Raw genomic sequence first — 15094 nt, 5'->3', positions numbered from 1 at the left:
GTTGATGATAGTTGACAAATGATTTGCTGTGAAGTGGATTTATTAAGTTTATATGTAGTTGATCTTGTCTAAATCTCTGTGCTATGCACATGTCTCAAAGATTGTCCTTTAATGTCCTAAAGATCCATAATCATGTGGTCAACTTTATTTCATTTCAATACTTGCATTATGTATCTTCCAAGTAAAGTGTCTAGATTTTTAATAAATTACTGTATCCCATAAAGATTGTCCTATGATCTTGGGTGTCCATGTTCATTTGAAGAAAAGTATAGCATGTTTCTTTTGGTATGAGATATCATTTGTTATTAAAAGATGAAAAATGAAAAGGACAGGATCTTAATTGGTAAACAAGATTACCAATCCATTTTGGAAATCACTTCTGATCTTAGATAAATATTAACATGGTATATAACGAAAACAAATCATCATCTACCAATAAATTACTAAAGAGGCTAGGATTATAGCAGTAAATCTTAGCATGCCGCTATTGTGGAGCATCAAATTTAGTTTACACTCCGATGCCAATAACACTTTTGACATTAAACTCAGTACTACCATGTAGCAGGATAATTAAGCAAGCAAGGCAATCAATGGGATTATTACACATATGTTTTGCAATAAATACCAATATATGAAAATGTTATATCTGTTGTTTTAAAATGTCTTATCACTACTAATAAGAACCAAGAATGTTCAAAACTATGATGAACCAACACTATATGTATAGAGTAAAAGAATGGCCTATTCCATCTGTAAAATAAAGCAATCTGTCTCACTTCAAGCCAAAACCAACAAGGTTAAGGCACTAAAATCTCGGGCTTCCTCGCTGCTTCAAATTGGTGAAGAAGCCAATGTTTCCTAGAAAAAATAGAGCAATAACAACCAAGCAAGAAATAGTTAACCAAATCCATTGCTGCAATTTCCTTCTGCTTCTGTTGCGAAGCGGGGGAGGAATGGTGGATTTTGTCTTGATTTGCTTTGTATATTGAGATGGTTTCTGAGGTTTCTTAGTGGTCGTTTGAGGATTCTCAGTAGCCTCCGGCTCCTTGACAGTTTCTCTCGGGCTGGTGGAAATCAGAGCAGTTTCACCATCATTAGTTTCGGTCTGTGTTTCACCTACAGCACCCTTCTTCCTTTCCTTCTTTCGCAGTCTTTTCTCCTTCTCCTGTATTAAACAAGATATGATTTAAACTTCGTGCATAAACAATGATAGTTTACAGAGAAAATCCTATTACTTCATAGGATGTGTGAAAGAAAACCAGAATCTGCTTTGAATTAACTGAAGATTTACCTTCAGTCTCTGTTCTTCTTCCTTCTGGGCTCGTAATTCAGCCCTCAGTTGGGCCTTTTCTGCATTGCGTCTTTTCCTTTCTAATGCCTCCTTAGCCTTTGCAATCTCCTCCAACCGTCGTTGCTCTTTCAACCTGGCTGCTTCCTCACGCTTCCTCTGTTCCTCCTCCTTTCTAGCAGCCTCCAGCTCCTGAGCAGTTTGCAGTTGCTCGGCCTCTTTTGGCTCATCAACCACACTCATCTCTCTTTGAATTGGTTTCGGAGCTTCTTTCATTTTCTCAATCGGGTTCATTTTTTCTGCTGCTTGCGTCGTGATTTTGTCATCCTTAATTTCATCCTTTAAAACTACTGCTTGCTTTTCTTGCTGAGAGACTGGAGCTTGTGACACAAAATTAGCTTTATCTACACGAGTAACCAGCCTAGCAGCTCTTTGCTCCACGTAACTGGGAAGTACAGTTGGCTCCTCATCAGGGCCAAGTGTACGACCATCCAAGGTCCCAAATCTCCTCAACGTACTTCTTGTATTACACCTGATGTACTCCTTTCTGAACTCATCATTCTTATTCCAAAGTTCCATGTACCTTTCGACCTGACATAGCAACTATTAGAGAGAAGAGAGAGTGGAATTTCACTGGAAGACAACACTAAAGAATAAAGTTGCTGACCAACCTGATTCACACAGAGGTGATTAAGAGCCTCCATTTCTCTCTTTCGTGCATGATCACTAGCCAAAGTCGCTTCATCCTTGTATGTCCGGAAATGAACATTCTGCATTTTCAGGCATTATGAGATCCGGTAAAATTTTGCCAGTCAAATATGATTTTTGTTTTTCAGTTGAACGGTAAATTATCTAACCTCTAGAATTATGCAACTATAGAAAAGAAAATAAATAAATAAATGACAGGACCAGAGAACTTGTACTAGCCAACAAAATTGCACGTAAAAGAAAGAAAGTCAAAAGCCTGCCACCTTCAAGCATTAACTAACCCAGTGTAGGCATAACTTGGGAAATAAAAACTGTAGAAATAAGTTTCTCTATCATCGGAGCCCAGAGGTCAGAGGAAGAGAGTATCGGATCCTGAGAACAGATTATAACAGTTCAAGGTTCAATCTACTCAGATGTGGTTACAAACCTTCTCATAGAATCCCTTTTTTAAATTCCGCAATTCTTCATATGCTTCTTGTCGGATATCATCTGCAGCTTTAAACTGCGCTTGCAATTCTTTGAGCTTTCGACTCTCATCTTCATATTTTCGGCTAGCTGCCATCGCAATTGTTTCAGCTTTTGAGGCCTTGACCTTAAGGTTATCAAGCTCTTTCTTCAAGATCTGCACACATTTGTCTCCAGGTTAACGCAAATTAAAAGGAAAAGAAAATCATAACACTAAGTATCAAAAAGTGACAGCTTGACCAAAAAATTGCTGCTGTCAGGCATCCAATATTACTCTTCAATGCGCAATGTTAATGACACCACTTGATATCAATTATGTTTATGATAAGCAGTAGAAGGTTGTATTCAGTGGAACATTAAAGCATCTTAGTGGCCCCACCCTCAATTGCTCTTCGTTTACAACTCTCTCATCCAGAGCCTTCTGCACTTCATCCTGCCTGCCAATGTTGGATGAAATCTGCCCACGAAGCTGCTTCAGTTGCTTGATTTCACGAATTAGGAGCTTTTCCTCCTTCAAAGGTAGAGTTTCATGCCCAATAATGTGTTCCATATTACAAATCTGCAGGGCATAGATCATGCAACATAAATAACAAATTCACAGAACAGAGAAACAAAACACTCCAGTTTGCTGATTAAATCTTTTTACTGGGTTGTCACAAATCCATACCCTATTGTCAATCTCATCAATGGCAACTGCATTCTTTGCTTTATCAATCACATCTTGAAGAGTTGAGATCTCTGCACGCTTTGTCCTAACTTGCTTTCTAGCATCTCTCTCTTGAGTTTTGGCAGCTTCAAATTCAGCACCATGAGTTTGGCAATTGACCTGCTCATGAAAAAGGCATTTCCTACTAAGGTTTAAGCCACAATAAAGAGAATAAAATATATTGTTGAAACTTGGAGACTACTCTTTTGTTTCGGATTTTTTGTCTAAAGGCATCCCTGTGCTGCGTCTTCTCATCAACATTTAGCTCAGCTACTCTGATACGTTCTCGGAGTTTTTCATCATCAAATCTAGGCATCCTTATCAGGAAGTTAAATCCCTTTGCTGCACTCACATTCATATCCCTTACAGCCACAGCGTCCACGGAGGAACACTCAGCCGAAGTGGTCAACACATCATTAGTACTTGAAATTTCAGCATCCCCACTTTGATCACACATTAGTTTGTCATCATTACTCCTGTCTGAACCACCTCCCGTTTCTTCAGCGCCTGCAATCTCTATGCTCATCTTGGCTGACTCTTGATCAATTTCGATTGGGCAAGTCAAAGTCTCGTTCCCAAATGTCACAGCATCATTGCTAGGAACATCTCTAGTGCTTGGAGCGGAAGTATTTCCCGCTACAGACAACTCTAAGCCAGACATCCTACAATCATAAGAGCAGATGAAACCTTAAACTTTCTAATCATGATAATCATTTGAAAAACAACCCATAAGTTAAAAGAAACACATATAAAAATAATATAGCTAAACAAGCAGATAAAAATATAGAACTTAACTACTGTAATTAAGAAAACTCAAAATTGAAAAGATATTAACATTCATCACTGAAAACTAAAAGGTCACAAGGCAGCCTAAAGTGCATTGCTGGTCTACCTCAATACGCTGCTGCAAATTAATGCACTGGAACCATGACCGACATTGCTGCCATGACCATTTGATACTCGTGCTCAGAGCATCAACTATTTCACCTCAAAATTAAGAAAAAATAGTTCACAAGCATGAGAAACAGATTCCTGTCCTGAGAGGAGCACTAGTTGAGTTGCTGATGAACACTTTTTCACCAGAATCAGTAAACTACAAAAGTTTTATTTTTTGATGAAATTAACTGTAAAAGGTTTATTGTTAATGAAAGAAACAAGTTTTATTACCAGAACCGTGTTGACCTCAGAAATTCAATCAACTTAAACTTTTACCACACATGGAAATTTAAAGGATGGATCTAAGGGAAAAAAAAGTTGGCTTGTTTCAAAATAGGTTCGCCAGCAAGCAGGATTAAATTAGCTTTCTCAGGAAAACACAATAATTCATCAAACTGTGCAAGTTTTAGAACCAAAACCATGTTTTATTTAGTAATTCAATCAACTTAAACTTCTATTCAACCTGGAGATAACTGATAAGTAAGATTAAGTTTCTTAACTGCCAAAGTCATGAAAGGAAAGGAAGGTTCTGCAAAACCAAAAACATTTTGCTTTTGTTCCAGATAGTTTTATCCAGCAAAAAGGGATTATTTTTACGTTGAGGAAAATCCTCTATTCACTGTTCAGATAGTCAGATGCTCACCTTTCATCAATATTTGTGCTCTGTGGTTTTTCAGCATCTTCACTTTCATGTAAAAATTTGTCATCACTGGTTTGGTCTGCAACACTGGATTCGCCTTCATCTTTCTTAATGCCATTGAACTCTATAGCCGTATAAGGCATGGGCACCATTTTACTGTCATGAACAGGCTCATTTAAAGTATTTCCAGATACAACATCGCGACACACATCTTTATTACTTGAAGCAGAAGAGTTCCCAACTTCACACAATTTTACATCAGCTAAAACAGACTGGTCAATGGGAACTTCAGCATCACCATGCACCCTATAAGACAAGAGCAATAAGCAGCTTAGTTAGTTGTCTCCATTAAATATACAGCAACGGACAACATACCATAAATGACAAAAAGACAAGCAAAAATAACAAGATGACATGGTAAACTAAATAAAGCATTGCATGCCTGGACATGACAAATTCAACAACCCATTAGCATCAACCACCAAATCACAAGAAGAAATTAGGATACTACAAGAACATAAAACTAAAGAAAATTCCCCTATATAGGGACCTAATTATAAAGACAAGAACAAACTTCTGGTGAAAATGATAAATGATTATGGAAGCAAATCCCCTCAAATTGAAACACTAATTCCTTGGTTTAATATAAAAACGCAAGATTGTGGGACCATCAACACGGACAGTACCTATTTATTAAACTACATATGCTTGCACTAAGAAATAGGTAGGCTGAAAAAGGCTTGTATAGCAATAAAAGCATATTGAGTTCTCCAAAAGAAACATTTGGTATGCTGTGCATATTTGCCAACTTTTTTATCGGTAGAAAAAATGAACAATATAAGCACAAACAAATTCACAGGACTGTAAAAGGTAAGTAGGTAGCCCTTATAAGCCGATGAATAAAAGGACTTCCTTGAGACAACCAATATCATACCAGTGATCAATGTGGGTTCCCATATTGAAGAGAGTAAAGGTGATTCTCCATGCAAAATACCAACCGTAATTGCCAATGTAACCGCCCATAATTGTATTTTTTAAATAAAAAAGAATAAAATAGCATAGGCAATAAATAAATAAATTTCTTCTTTCAACAGGAGCATTCATGAAATAACGGATGAATGATACTTGGCTTGAATAACTAGAAAACAAAGGTTTATTATCTAAATCATGAGGATTCCAGCTAATGTAAACATCATGCAACCTCATTAATATTCAAACTAATATAGGGACACTCGATGCGAGTGTATATGTCTAAAAAAATAGTTTTATTTTATTAAATATAAATTGCTAAATAATTTCAAAAAAAAACAATATCTTTAAAACTTCATTAAGGAAAAAAACTGACATAGGAGTTCTTCATATGGGTTTCATAATTGTAGGAAGTAGTACTATAATTGATAAGGGACTTAATGGAGGCCTTCTACAAATAATCACTCACGGATTAATTGCTGCTGCAATTTTTTTCTTGGAGGGAACAACTTATGATAGAATCCCCTTGTTTATCTAAAGGAAATGGACGGAAAAGCTATCCCAATGCCAAAAGTATTCTCGATGTTCAGTAGCTTATTGAGAGTTGGAAAGTGATGTGTGGTAGAAAGACCAATTTAGTCCTATGAATTAAAAGTGGAACTTGAGAGCAATTGTGAGTTTAAATATTCAAGAGCGACCAAGAGACCAACTTAGCTATCCAGAGAGATTGGGGTTAATAAAAGTTCGGATAAATAGCACACAAGAAAAACAGACAATCCACTATCTCTGAAACTTTCTTATTCAGAACAAAGGAACAAATAAGACAGCAAAAAGGGGAATAATAAAATTACCCAAAAAAGTACAGATTACACTAGGATAGCCTCTTCTATCTGCATAGATTCTGTCATTAATTGCGTAAACGGAATATGTTCAGATAGTTCGAAACGTACCCCACATTATCTGAACCAATGTGCGATTTTTCAGTATCCCCGCAGTTCTCGTAAAGTATTCCGTTGTTAATACTGTTGTCCACACCATTCGATACACCTTCCAAATTTTCAACTCCACTACCCTCTTTGACCAAGTTAGGTCCCAGTCGAGAATCATCAGCACAGCTATACAAAGCTTCATTTTTGACCCCAAAAGCATCGTTGCTAGACATGTCTTTAGTACTTGAAGCACAATAATTACCCACCTCAGAAAAGTTTGAATCAGCGAAAGTAGATAGGCCTTGGGAAAACTCAGTATTACAAGACATCCTACATAACAAGAGCAAATAGTCAAACACTGAGTTTATTCAACTCTAAACAAACTATTAGAAAATGAAGACCGTTTTTAAACAAGCAAGAAAAGTATTCTTCTTCCAAGAGCATTAACTATAACTTAATACATTTATCTGCTAATTACACCTGGTATAAGTCGAGAATTGAGAGATTGGATTGCAACCCAAGATTTAGTTTCTTTTCTTGCTCGACTAGAATAGTGGATATTAATTACCTAGAGCCTTGGACTATAGTCTATGTGAATTATTCATCACGGAGGAGAGTATGGCCTCGAGCTATTATGGTTTGACAATGTGGTAGTATATGCCCTTATCCCGTTTACCTATCTACACATACACACATACACACACGCGTACTCAACCCGGACTGTGCTCGTCCCCCTCCCTAAGAAACCATCACACTCATAACCCCCCCCCCCCCCCCCAAACGAGACAAGAAGAATTGTTCCTTTCTCTTTCGGTTTTGGGTCGTCATTATATTTACTTGCCTTTTCCCACTTCATTCATGTCTAAGTAGAAGTTTAAATGCCATTACTGAATATACTAATTCACAATTCTGAACCTAATTACTAATTTGCATATCAATCACATATACATACCATATTTGTACGTGCATTAAAGACTTTAAGTCGCATGAATACAGATGAACAACAGATACAAAAGAAGATACGTTCATTACTTAATACTACTTCTCTATTTGCATCGGATAGACTGTTCCGGGTAGCAAAAGGGGAAATATAACCTACTGACTTGTATACTTAAGGTCACCATCAACCCAGAAACATTTATTTTATAAATATGTGTCTTTACTTGGCGAGTTTTTATCCTCAACCACCAAGTACAATTGAAGTAAGAAAAATTTCTATCTTTGTAACCCATGTACTCACCCTTCAGCAGCTAGACTACTGCAGTTGAATCTTTTGCCATCCTCAATTTCTTCGCACATCAGTTTATCATCCCCACTTCTGTCCACACCATTAGATTCATGTTCTACTTCTTTACCATTGGTCTCTTGAACCATGTCCACTGGACTTTGACCATGAGAAATACAGCTATCACAAGTTTCATTTCCCCACGCAATTGCATCATTGCTAGACATGTCTCTGCTGATCGAAGTAAAAGAATTCTCTACTTCAGACAGTCTTGCATCAGCTAAAATACACAGGCCACGTGAAAATTCAGCATCACTGGACATCCTACAGTCATAGTACACATGGAAGGATCTTCACATAGCTATCCAGAATGAATCTACCAATTAAGTGAAGTATATATGATCACTAGATAGTAAAGAAGCGAGACAACATATTCCGGACTTCATAACCATTTAACTAAGGAAACCAAATTTAACCAGCAACTTCCCATATGGATTCACATACTGGTAAATAAAATGTTGTTTGGTAATACGAATTATAACCAGCGATGTATAAGAACCTAGATGATAATGTATCACATCCAATCTCTTTTTTTTGCTAACGGTGTTTGCCTCCTCCGGGTATGAACATTGGTCTCCCATGATCCATTCTAGCTTCATTGACTGCTAAGCCGTGCATATCACACTCAAAATCTAAACAAACTTTGCTTCAGCAGGAAAATAAAAGATTCTGTTTTCGGGGAAGAGCACCAATTCAAATAATCATTTTAAAAATAATTTGCTTTCTCATTTACGGCTAACGAGAAAGAGCTATATCTATTGATATCAGTATGGGTTTCACTTTAAGTTAACTTGAATTTCAATGTTTACGTCTAATGACAAACAGAGATGGCATGCACTTAATCAGAAACCTCTTATTAGAAACAAAGGGCAGCCAAAGGGAATTAATTTCCTTCCATCCAAAATCCAGTTGAGATATTTTCAGATTAAGTGTCTCGTCTTTAACAAGGGGAGACTGGGGCTTCAGAAATTAGGAACTCACCCTTCACTAGCTAGACCATCACTCTGCAATCTTTTAGACTCCTCATCTCTTTGGCGCATCACTTTGTCATCTATATCTTTGTCACCATTAGAGGCACTTCCAATTTCTTCATTGCATATAGTCTCGAAGACAGTGTTGTGCACATTTTGAACATCATTAACCGGGTTATTCGTGCTCTCCTTTCCAGATGTGACAGCATCAATGCTGCAAATTTATGTCAGCTAAAAAGATGAAATGTGGGAAAATTCAGCATCACTATGTTTTCTAGTAAATAGAATCACTTAGCGGTCAGAGAATTAATGTAAAGCCCTTCAAGTTGGTTGATCAGTTTAAAATCCTAGCTCAATTTGAAAAAAGATAAAATATCACAGCACTCCGAATATCAAGCTACTAAACAAACATCAAATCTATCATGCAAATGGTACCAAGCCTAGTGTATGCATTCTTATACTGAAAACAAAGCTTCCACCAAATGCAATGTGGATATAAGTCGCATACATCCAATAGAGCATGACAGTGAAGGAAGAAACATAAATAGGAAAGTCACATCCCCAGCCTCCTCCCTGCATTCATGTCTCTTAATAGAAAAGGCGATTGAGGATAGAACCGTAAATATCTGTCCGCAGACTACGAAACCTCTCATCAAAAGATCAGAAATGAATCAGACAAATCTTTTGTTCTTCAAAGATAAGAGAGTGTATCTGAATTCTCAAAATATCAAATATAAGGACATCCGTTACAGGCTGCAACATAAACTTCACTGCAACCTGAATATAAATATCATATCTGCTAAAAAAATGGTAGAGTAAAAAATTAAAGATATTGACTTGATCATATTCATCTTAATTGACCACAGATCTCACTTTAGCAGCAAAAGAACGGATAATTTCCCGCTCATCTAAATCTGCTCACAACAGTACTAATCAACTAAATTGAGTCTTTTTTGTGAGGCAGGCCGGGGGGGGGGGGNGGGGGGGGGCAGGCAGGTCTGGAGACTGCTTTTACTAAATCATGCCAAATGAAAGATAAAGGCGAAAAACATTTAAATGGTTAGGAACGCACCCTGTATGAACTGGACTTCCACTATTCATTGCTTCAGCATCCTTCCTTTCTCCACAGGTTGAGTTTCCATCAGTCCTTTTGTATGCGACATCAGATTCACCTTCGATATCTTCAGTTCCTTTGATTTCACTGACCACGTTGGATACACTCTGAATTTGGCTGTCTGCATTTTCAGTGTTTGTGCTCTCTTGGCATGCTAGTTTATCATCATTTATTTCCTCTGCACCATTAGACTCAACTTGTATTCCAATGATCTCAGAAACATTGTTAATTTTCTCTGCACCATTAGACTCATCTTCTAATCCATTGATCTCAGTAACAATGTCGGTAGCCAGTGAACTGTTGCTACCAGCCTTTTCAGCATCCACACTCTCATCGATTTTGCTTAAACCATTAGATTCAGGCCTAGTTTCTTCAATGGCTGTAATCTCTGTAACAGTGCTAGGTGCCGCTTGGCCATTGCTCTCTACCTTCTCAGTATCTGAACTTTCTTCACATACTAATTTGACATCACCATCAGAATCACCTCCTTTTTCACTGTTTGTGCTCTCTTGGCATGCTAGTTCATCATCACTTATTTCCTCCGCACCATTAGACTCTACTTGTATTCCAGTTATCTCAGAAACGTTGTTAATTTTCTCGGCACCATTAGACTCATCTTCTAATCCATTGATCTCAGTAACAATGTCGGTAGCAAGTGAATTGTTGCTACCAGCCTTTTCAGCATCCACACTCTCATCGATTTTGCTTAAACCATTAGATTCAGGCCTAATTTCTTCAATGGCTGTAGTCTCTGTAACAGTGCTAGGTGCCGCTTGGCTATTGCTCTCTACCTTCTCAGTATCCAAACTTTCTTCACATACTAATTTGACATCACCATTAGAATCACCTCCTTTTTCTGTGTTTGTGCTCTCTTGGCATGCTAGTTTATCATCACTTATTTCCTCTGCACCATTAGACTCAACTTGTATTCCAGTGATCTCAGACACATTGTTAATTTTCTCTGCACCATTAGATTCGTCTTCTAATTCACTGATCTCAGTAACAATGTCGGTAGCCAGTGAGTTGTTGCTACCAGCCTTTTCAGCATCCACACTATCATCAATTTTGCTTAAACCATTAGATTCAGGCCTAATTTCTTCAATGGCTGTAATCTCTGTAACAGTGCTATGTGACGCTTGGCCATTGCTCTCTACCTTCTCAGTATCTGCACTTTCTTCACATACTAATTTGACATCACCATTAAAATCACTTCCTATTTCATTAATTCCTTTGATTTTGGTGACTGTGTTGGGTGGCTCTTGACCATTAATGTATCCGCTGCTGTTCTCTACAAAACTAGATAGACATCCCATTTTCTCCAATGTCGTCATCTCCATGGCTGAGTGAGGTGCCCTTTGGCAGCTGCTGTCTGCTTTTTCAGCTTCCCCACTTTCTTCACTGCTGCCATCATTACTTCTGCGAGGGTCACTAGATTCGCCTCTCATTTCTTCCATGCCTACTGTCTCAATAACAGGGTTGACAGCCATTGAACTGTTGATATTCGCCTCTTCAGCATCCACACTCTTATCATTTTTCCTTGAACCAGTAGATTCACCCTTAATTTCTTCAACAGCTTTTATCTCTATAACAGTGCTAGCTGCAGTTTGGCCACTGCTCTCTACCTTTTCAGTATCTGCACTTTCTTCACATACTAATTGGACATCTCCTTTAAAATCACCTCCTATTTCATTGACACCTTTAATTTCTGTGACCATGCTCGGTGCCCCTTGACCATCACTGTCTGCATTTTCAGCGTTCTCACTTTGGTCACTTTGTAACTTGTCTTCATTGTTGCCATCTGCTTTTGCAGCTTCTGCACTTCCTTTACTTAATTTTTCATCATCATTACTTTTGTCTGAACCACCAGATTCACCACTCATTTCTTCAATGCCTGTTATCTCTGACGCTGTATTACGTTTCATTTGACCATTATCAGCAGGGCAGTTCGAAGTTTCTTTTGTAAACACAACAGCATCATTGCTAGATGAAGTTTGGCATGGAACAGCTGGATTCCCCACTTCTGGCATTTTCTCGTCAGTTAAGATGGATGGACCATAGGGAAACTCAGCATCAACAGACATCCTACAACCACAGCAATGATGTTAGGCTTAAATTCTTTATTCCCCGGAATAAACTATCCCAGATGTAAACCATCAAAACAGTTTAAAATGCATAAGAGAAATTGAATGGTCAAAACTCAAAAATAAGAATAAGTGAAATAGACTGAATGAGCTAAATAACCAGTGCACTCCTGGACGCTAGAAATGCCCAAATTCATTGACAATTATTTGGATGTCTCAATAGATTCGTTCCCCAAAGCTCCATCCCTACCAATTTCACAAGTCCATATGATTTGCGGCACAGAATCGGTTGTGAATGTGATACTTGCTTCTCTTTAAGTCTCATCTTTCTTTTGATAACCTTCAGGTCTTGTCTTTTTCATCACATGAATAAGACATAACTTCTTAACATAAGAATTGTGAAGTAGAAATCATGTTTCTATTGGTTTGAGGATTTCGTCCTTGACCTAGAGGTTCTGTTTGCAAACCCGAAAAGAGAGATTGGGATGTTGGAGACTTAAGAAGTATAGTATAATTAAGGCTCACTTTACAGATAGTCAAGAAATACATTGTTCCATCATGCATAATTGAAACAAACAAGGAGATGTTATAAACAGGTTTATCTAATATTTGTCAACCTCTTTTTTTGAACCAGATGAAAATATTGATATGCAAAAATTTTACTCAAATATTTTAAGGTAAAAAACAAGGCATTAAATCTAGCACATTCTCAGAAAATCCCCCCCCCCCCCCCAAAAAAAATACATTCCAGACAGAATTAAAAAGAAAGCAAGAAAAACCACATCAGACTAAAGTTTTACTTCAAGATGACTACTCCCTCTCTCTGACAATTTATGTGATGCACTTTCCTTTTGAATTTGTCTCAAAAAGAATAATACCTTTCTATATTTAGAAACAATTTAATTTAAACTTTCCATTTTACCCTTAATGAGATGATCTATAGCCACACTAATATCTGTGGCCTGTTTTTTCTTATCAGTGATATCTATGGCTTATTTTAGACCACAAGTCTCAAAAGTGTTTCTCTCTTTTAAGCAATAGCTAGAAAAAGATGTTATTCCATTTAAGATATAATATGAATCGAGGAATCCAACCAAATATGAATAAATAGACAAAAGCTATTTCTTTTATGATTCCTTCTCTCACTTCTTGAAGACTGTCTTTTTCAGCGCCTCTTCTATAAGAGGAGAAGCTTTCTTCACCCCAACGTATGGCAGGCCCTTCTTCAAGAGTGCCTTTCCCAGTTAGCGTTGTTTCTCAATTGCAGCGAGGGCGTCCCTTTTCTCTCTCAAATTCAGCTCTCTCCCTTGTTACGTTCCCAGTCAAAACATCACATAAAATTGGACAGAGGGAGTACTAACATTGACTTCAATGGATTTACTGAAAAACAGATCTGATATCACAGAGCAGAAAAGCACATTTACTAAACATTAATCTCAGACCATCCCCTTGAGCTTTCCTTTTCTGCTAAATTGACAAGTAAATAACACAAACTTCTTTCGAGTCGAAACAATGCCTATTAACTTAAAATTCTATCTTTCAATTTCATTCAAACTCATGATTGAATTCACAATGAAGCGTTTCTGTGGTGCCAACAGCTACTAATATTGACTTTTAGAGGAGTTACTGAAAAACAGATCCGAGATCACATACCCAAAAAAAAAAGGTAAAAGAAGAGCAAAACACACATTTACAAAACATTTTACTCAGATCATCCCCAAGAGCTTTCTTTTGCTGCTAAATTGACAAGTAAATTACAATTCTTATGAGTCGAACCTACTCTATTAACTTAAAATCATATCTCACAACCTCATTCAAACTCATGATTGAATTCAAAACTAATTAGGCATTTCCATGGCGCCAACAACACATGATTACCAAAAAGCTATTCTTTTTCAAGCGTAAAATTAAAATAAATACTAAAATTAAATCCAATTAACCTTTCATGTCAACTTCAAAAATCACAGATCACATGTACTCACACAGATCATCATCGCGATTCGCCACCAATTCAAACACAAAAATTTATACCGACAGCAGCGCAAAACTAAAACCGGTAATTACAAAAACATGTTGAAACGATGCATGTACAAAATTCAATAGAAAAAATAACGAATTCTAATACATACACATTTAATTAAACTGAATTAAACTTAGATCGATGTAAACAGATCAAAACCTCGAATCAAAACAGTAAATTTTACTTTTTTTACCGACAAACAGTGCAAAACTATAAAACTAAAACCGCTAATTACAAAATCAAGTTAAAAACAATGCATGTACAAAATTCAACATAACAAATAGCGGTTCCTAATACATTCACATTTAATTACACTGAATTAACCTTAGATCGATGTAACGAATCAAAAACCTCAATAAAAACAGTATTTTTTATCTTTCTTATAATACCTTGAGAGAAACTGAAAGTGTCAAACAAGCGGCAATGTTGTACGGAAGAGACTCTGCTCCGCCGTGTTCCGCCGTAAGCGCGTGATCCGATCTGTGTTTTCACGATGCTTTGTTGATGTTTCGATGCATGAATTTGAAGAAAGAGAGCGAATTGGGAATGAATTGTGTTACAGTTCCGTTGGGGTTTAACCGTAAAAATGAGTCCAAGTTAGAAAAGAAATACTACATCTGGATCTAGTAGGAGCGTAGCTGTAAGGGTATTTTTGACTTTTAACGGAACATATACAATTGATTATTGATCTACGCGGGTAGATGTGGGGGTATTTTCGACCTTTTATAGTAAAATCTAGTACAAATTGATCTAGGAAATCTACAATTGATCTACAATAGATTTAGAGCCGTTTGGACATAAATTTTTTTTTTACTTTTTTTCGAAATTACTGTCATAAAAATTTTATTTTCACTTAAAGATAAATTTTGAAATTTTTCAAAAAATTAAAAAACTCAAAAAAACTGTTTTTCATAATTTTCACTCAGATCACTCACAAAACTTCAAAAACAACCCAAAATTATATTCATGTCCAAACACAACT

At 36.9% G+C, this 15094-nt stretch overlaps 1 protein-coding gene across 2 annotated transcripts; it reads right to left on the bottom strand.

Annotated features, from left to right (window-relative positions):
• Window positions 1-552: 552 nt before the first annotated feature.
• Window positions 553-14708, bottom strand: LOC109217638. 2 transcript variants are annotated; one of them, XM_019381900.1, is made up of 13 exons: window positions 14502-14708; window positions 9970-12093; window positions 8908-9111; window positions 7882-8190; window positions 6663-6971; window positions 4747-5049; window positions 3370-3829; window positions 3129-3287; window positions 2841-3020; window positions 2424-2618; window positions 1960-2058; window positions 1292-1879; window positions 553-1165 (listed from the first exon to the last, which is right to left on the bottom strand). In XM_019381900.1, the coding sequence occupies exons 2-13, from the start codon at window positions 12090-12092 to the stop codon at window positions 806-808; spliced, it is 5289 nt and encodes a 1762-aa protein (XP_019237445.1). In that variant the 5' UTR covers window position 12093; window positions 14502-14708; the 3' UTR covers window positions 553-805. The 2 variants fall into 2 exon arrangements, with proteins under 2 accessions (XP_019237445.1, XP_019237446.1); XM_019381901.1 differs by lacking the exon at window positions 7882-8190.
• Between the last annotated feature and the right edge of the window lie 386 nt (window positions 14709-15094).

Source organism: Nicotiana attenuata, unplaced genomic scaffold, assembly GCF_001879085.1.
Source record: "Nicotiana attenuata strain UT unplaced genomic scaffold, NIATTr2, whole genome shotgun sequence".
Taxonomy (NCBI): domain Eukaryota; kingdom Viridiplantae; phylum Streptophyta; class Magnoliopsida; order Solanales; family Solanaceae; genus Nicotiana; species Nicotiana attenuata.
Note: the sequence above shows the minus strand (reverse complement) of the source record. Positions and strands in the feature narration are given on the sequence as shown.

What these genes read in the sequence shown, in the direction of transcription:
- LOC109217638 (XM_019381900.1), bottom strand. Translation starts at nt 12,092, where the DNA reads ATGTCTGTTGATGCTGAGTTTCCCTATGGTCCATCCATCTTAACTGAC. An exon ending in TTGATGAGATTGACAATAGG is followed by an intron (nt 3,021 to 3,128) that starts GTATGGATTTGT and finishes TATGCCCTGCAG; the next exon opens with ATTTGTAATATGGAACACAT. An exon ending in AAGAAGAACAGAGACTGAAG is followed by an intron (nt 1,166 to 1,291) that starts GTAAATCTTCAG and finishes TGTTTAATACAG; the next exon opens with GAGAAGGAGAAAAGACTGCG.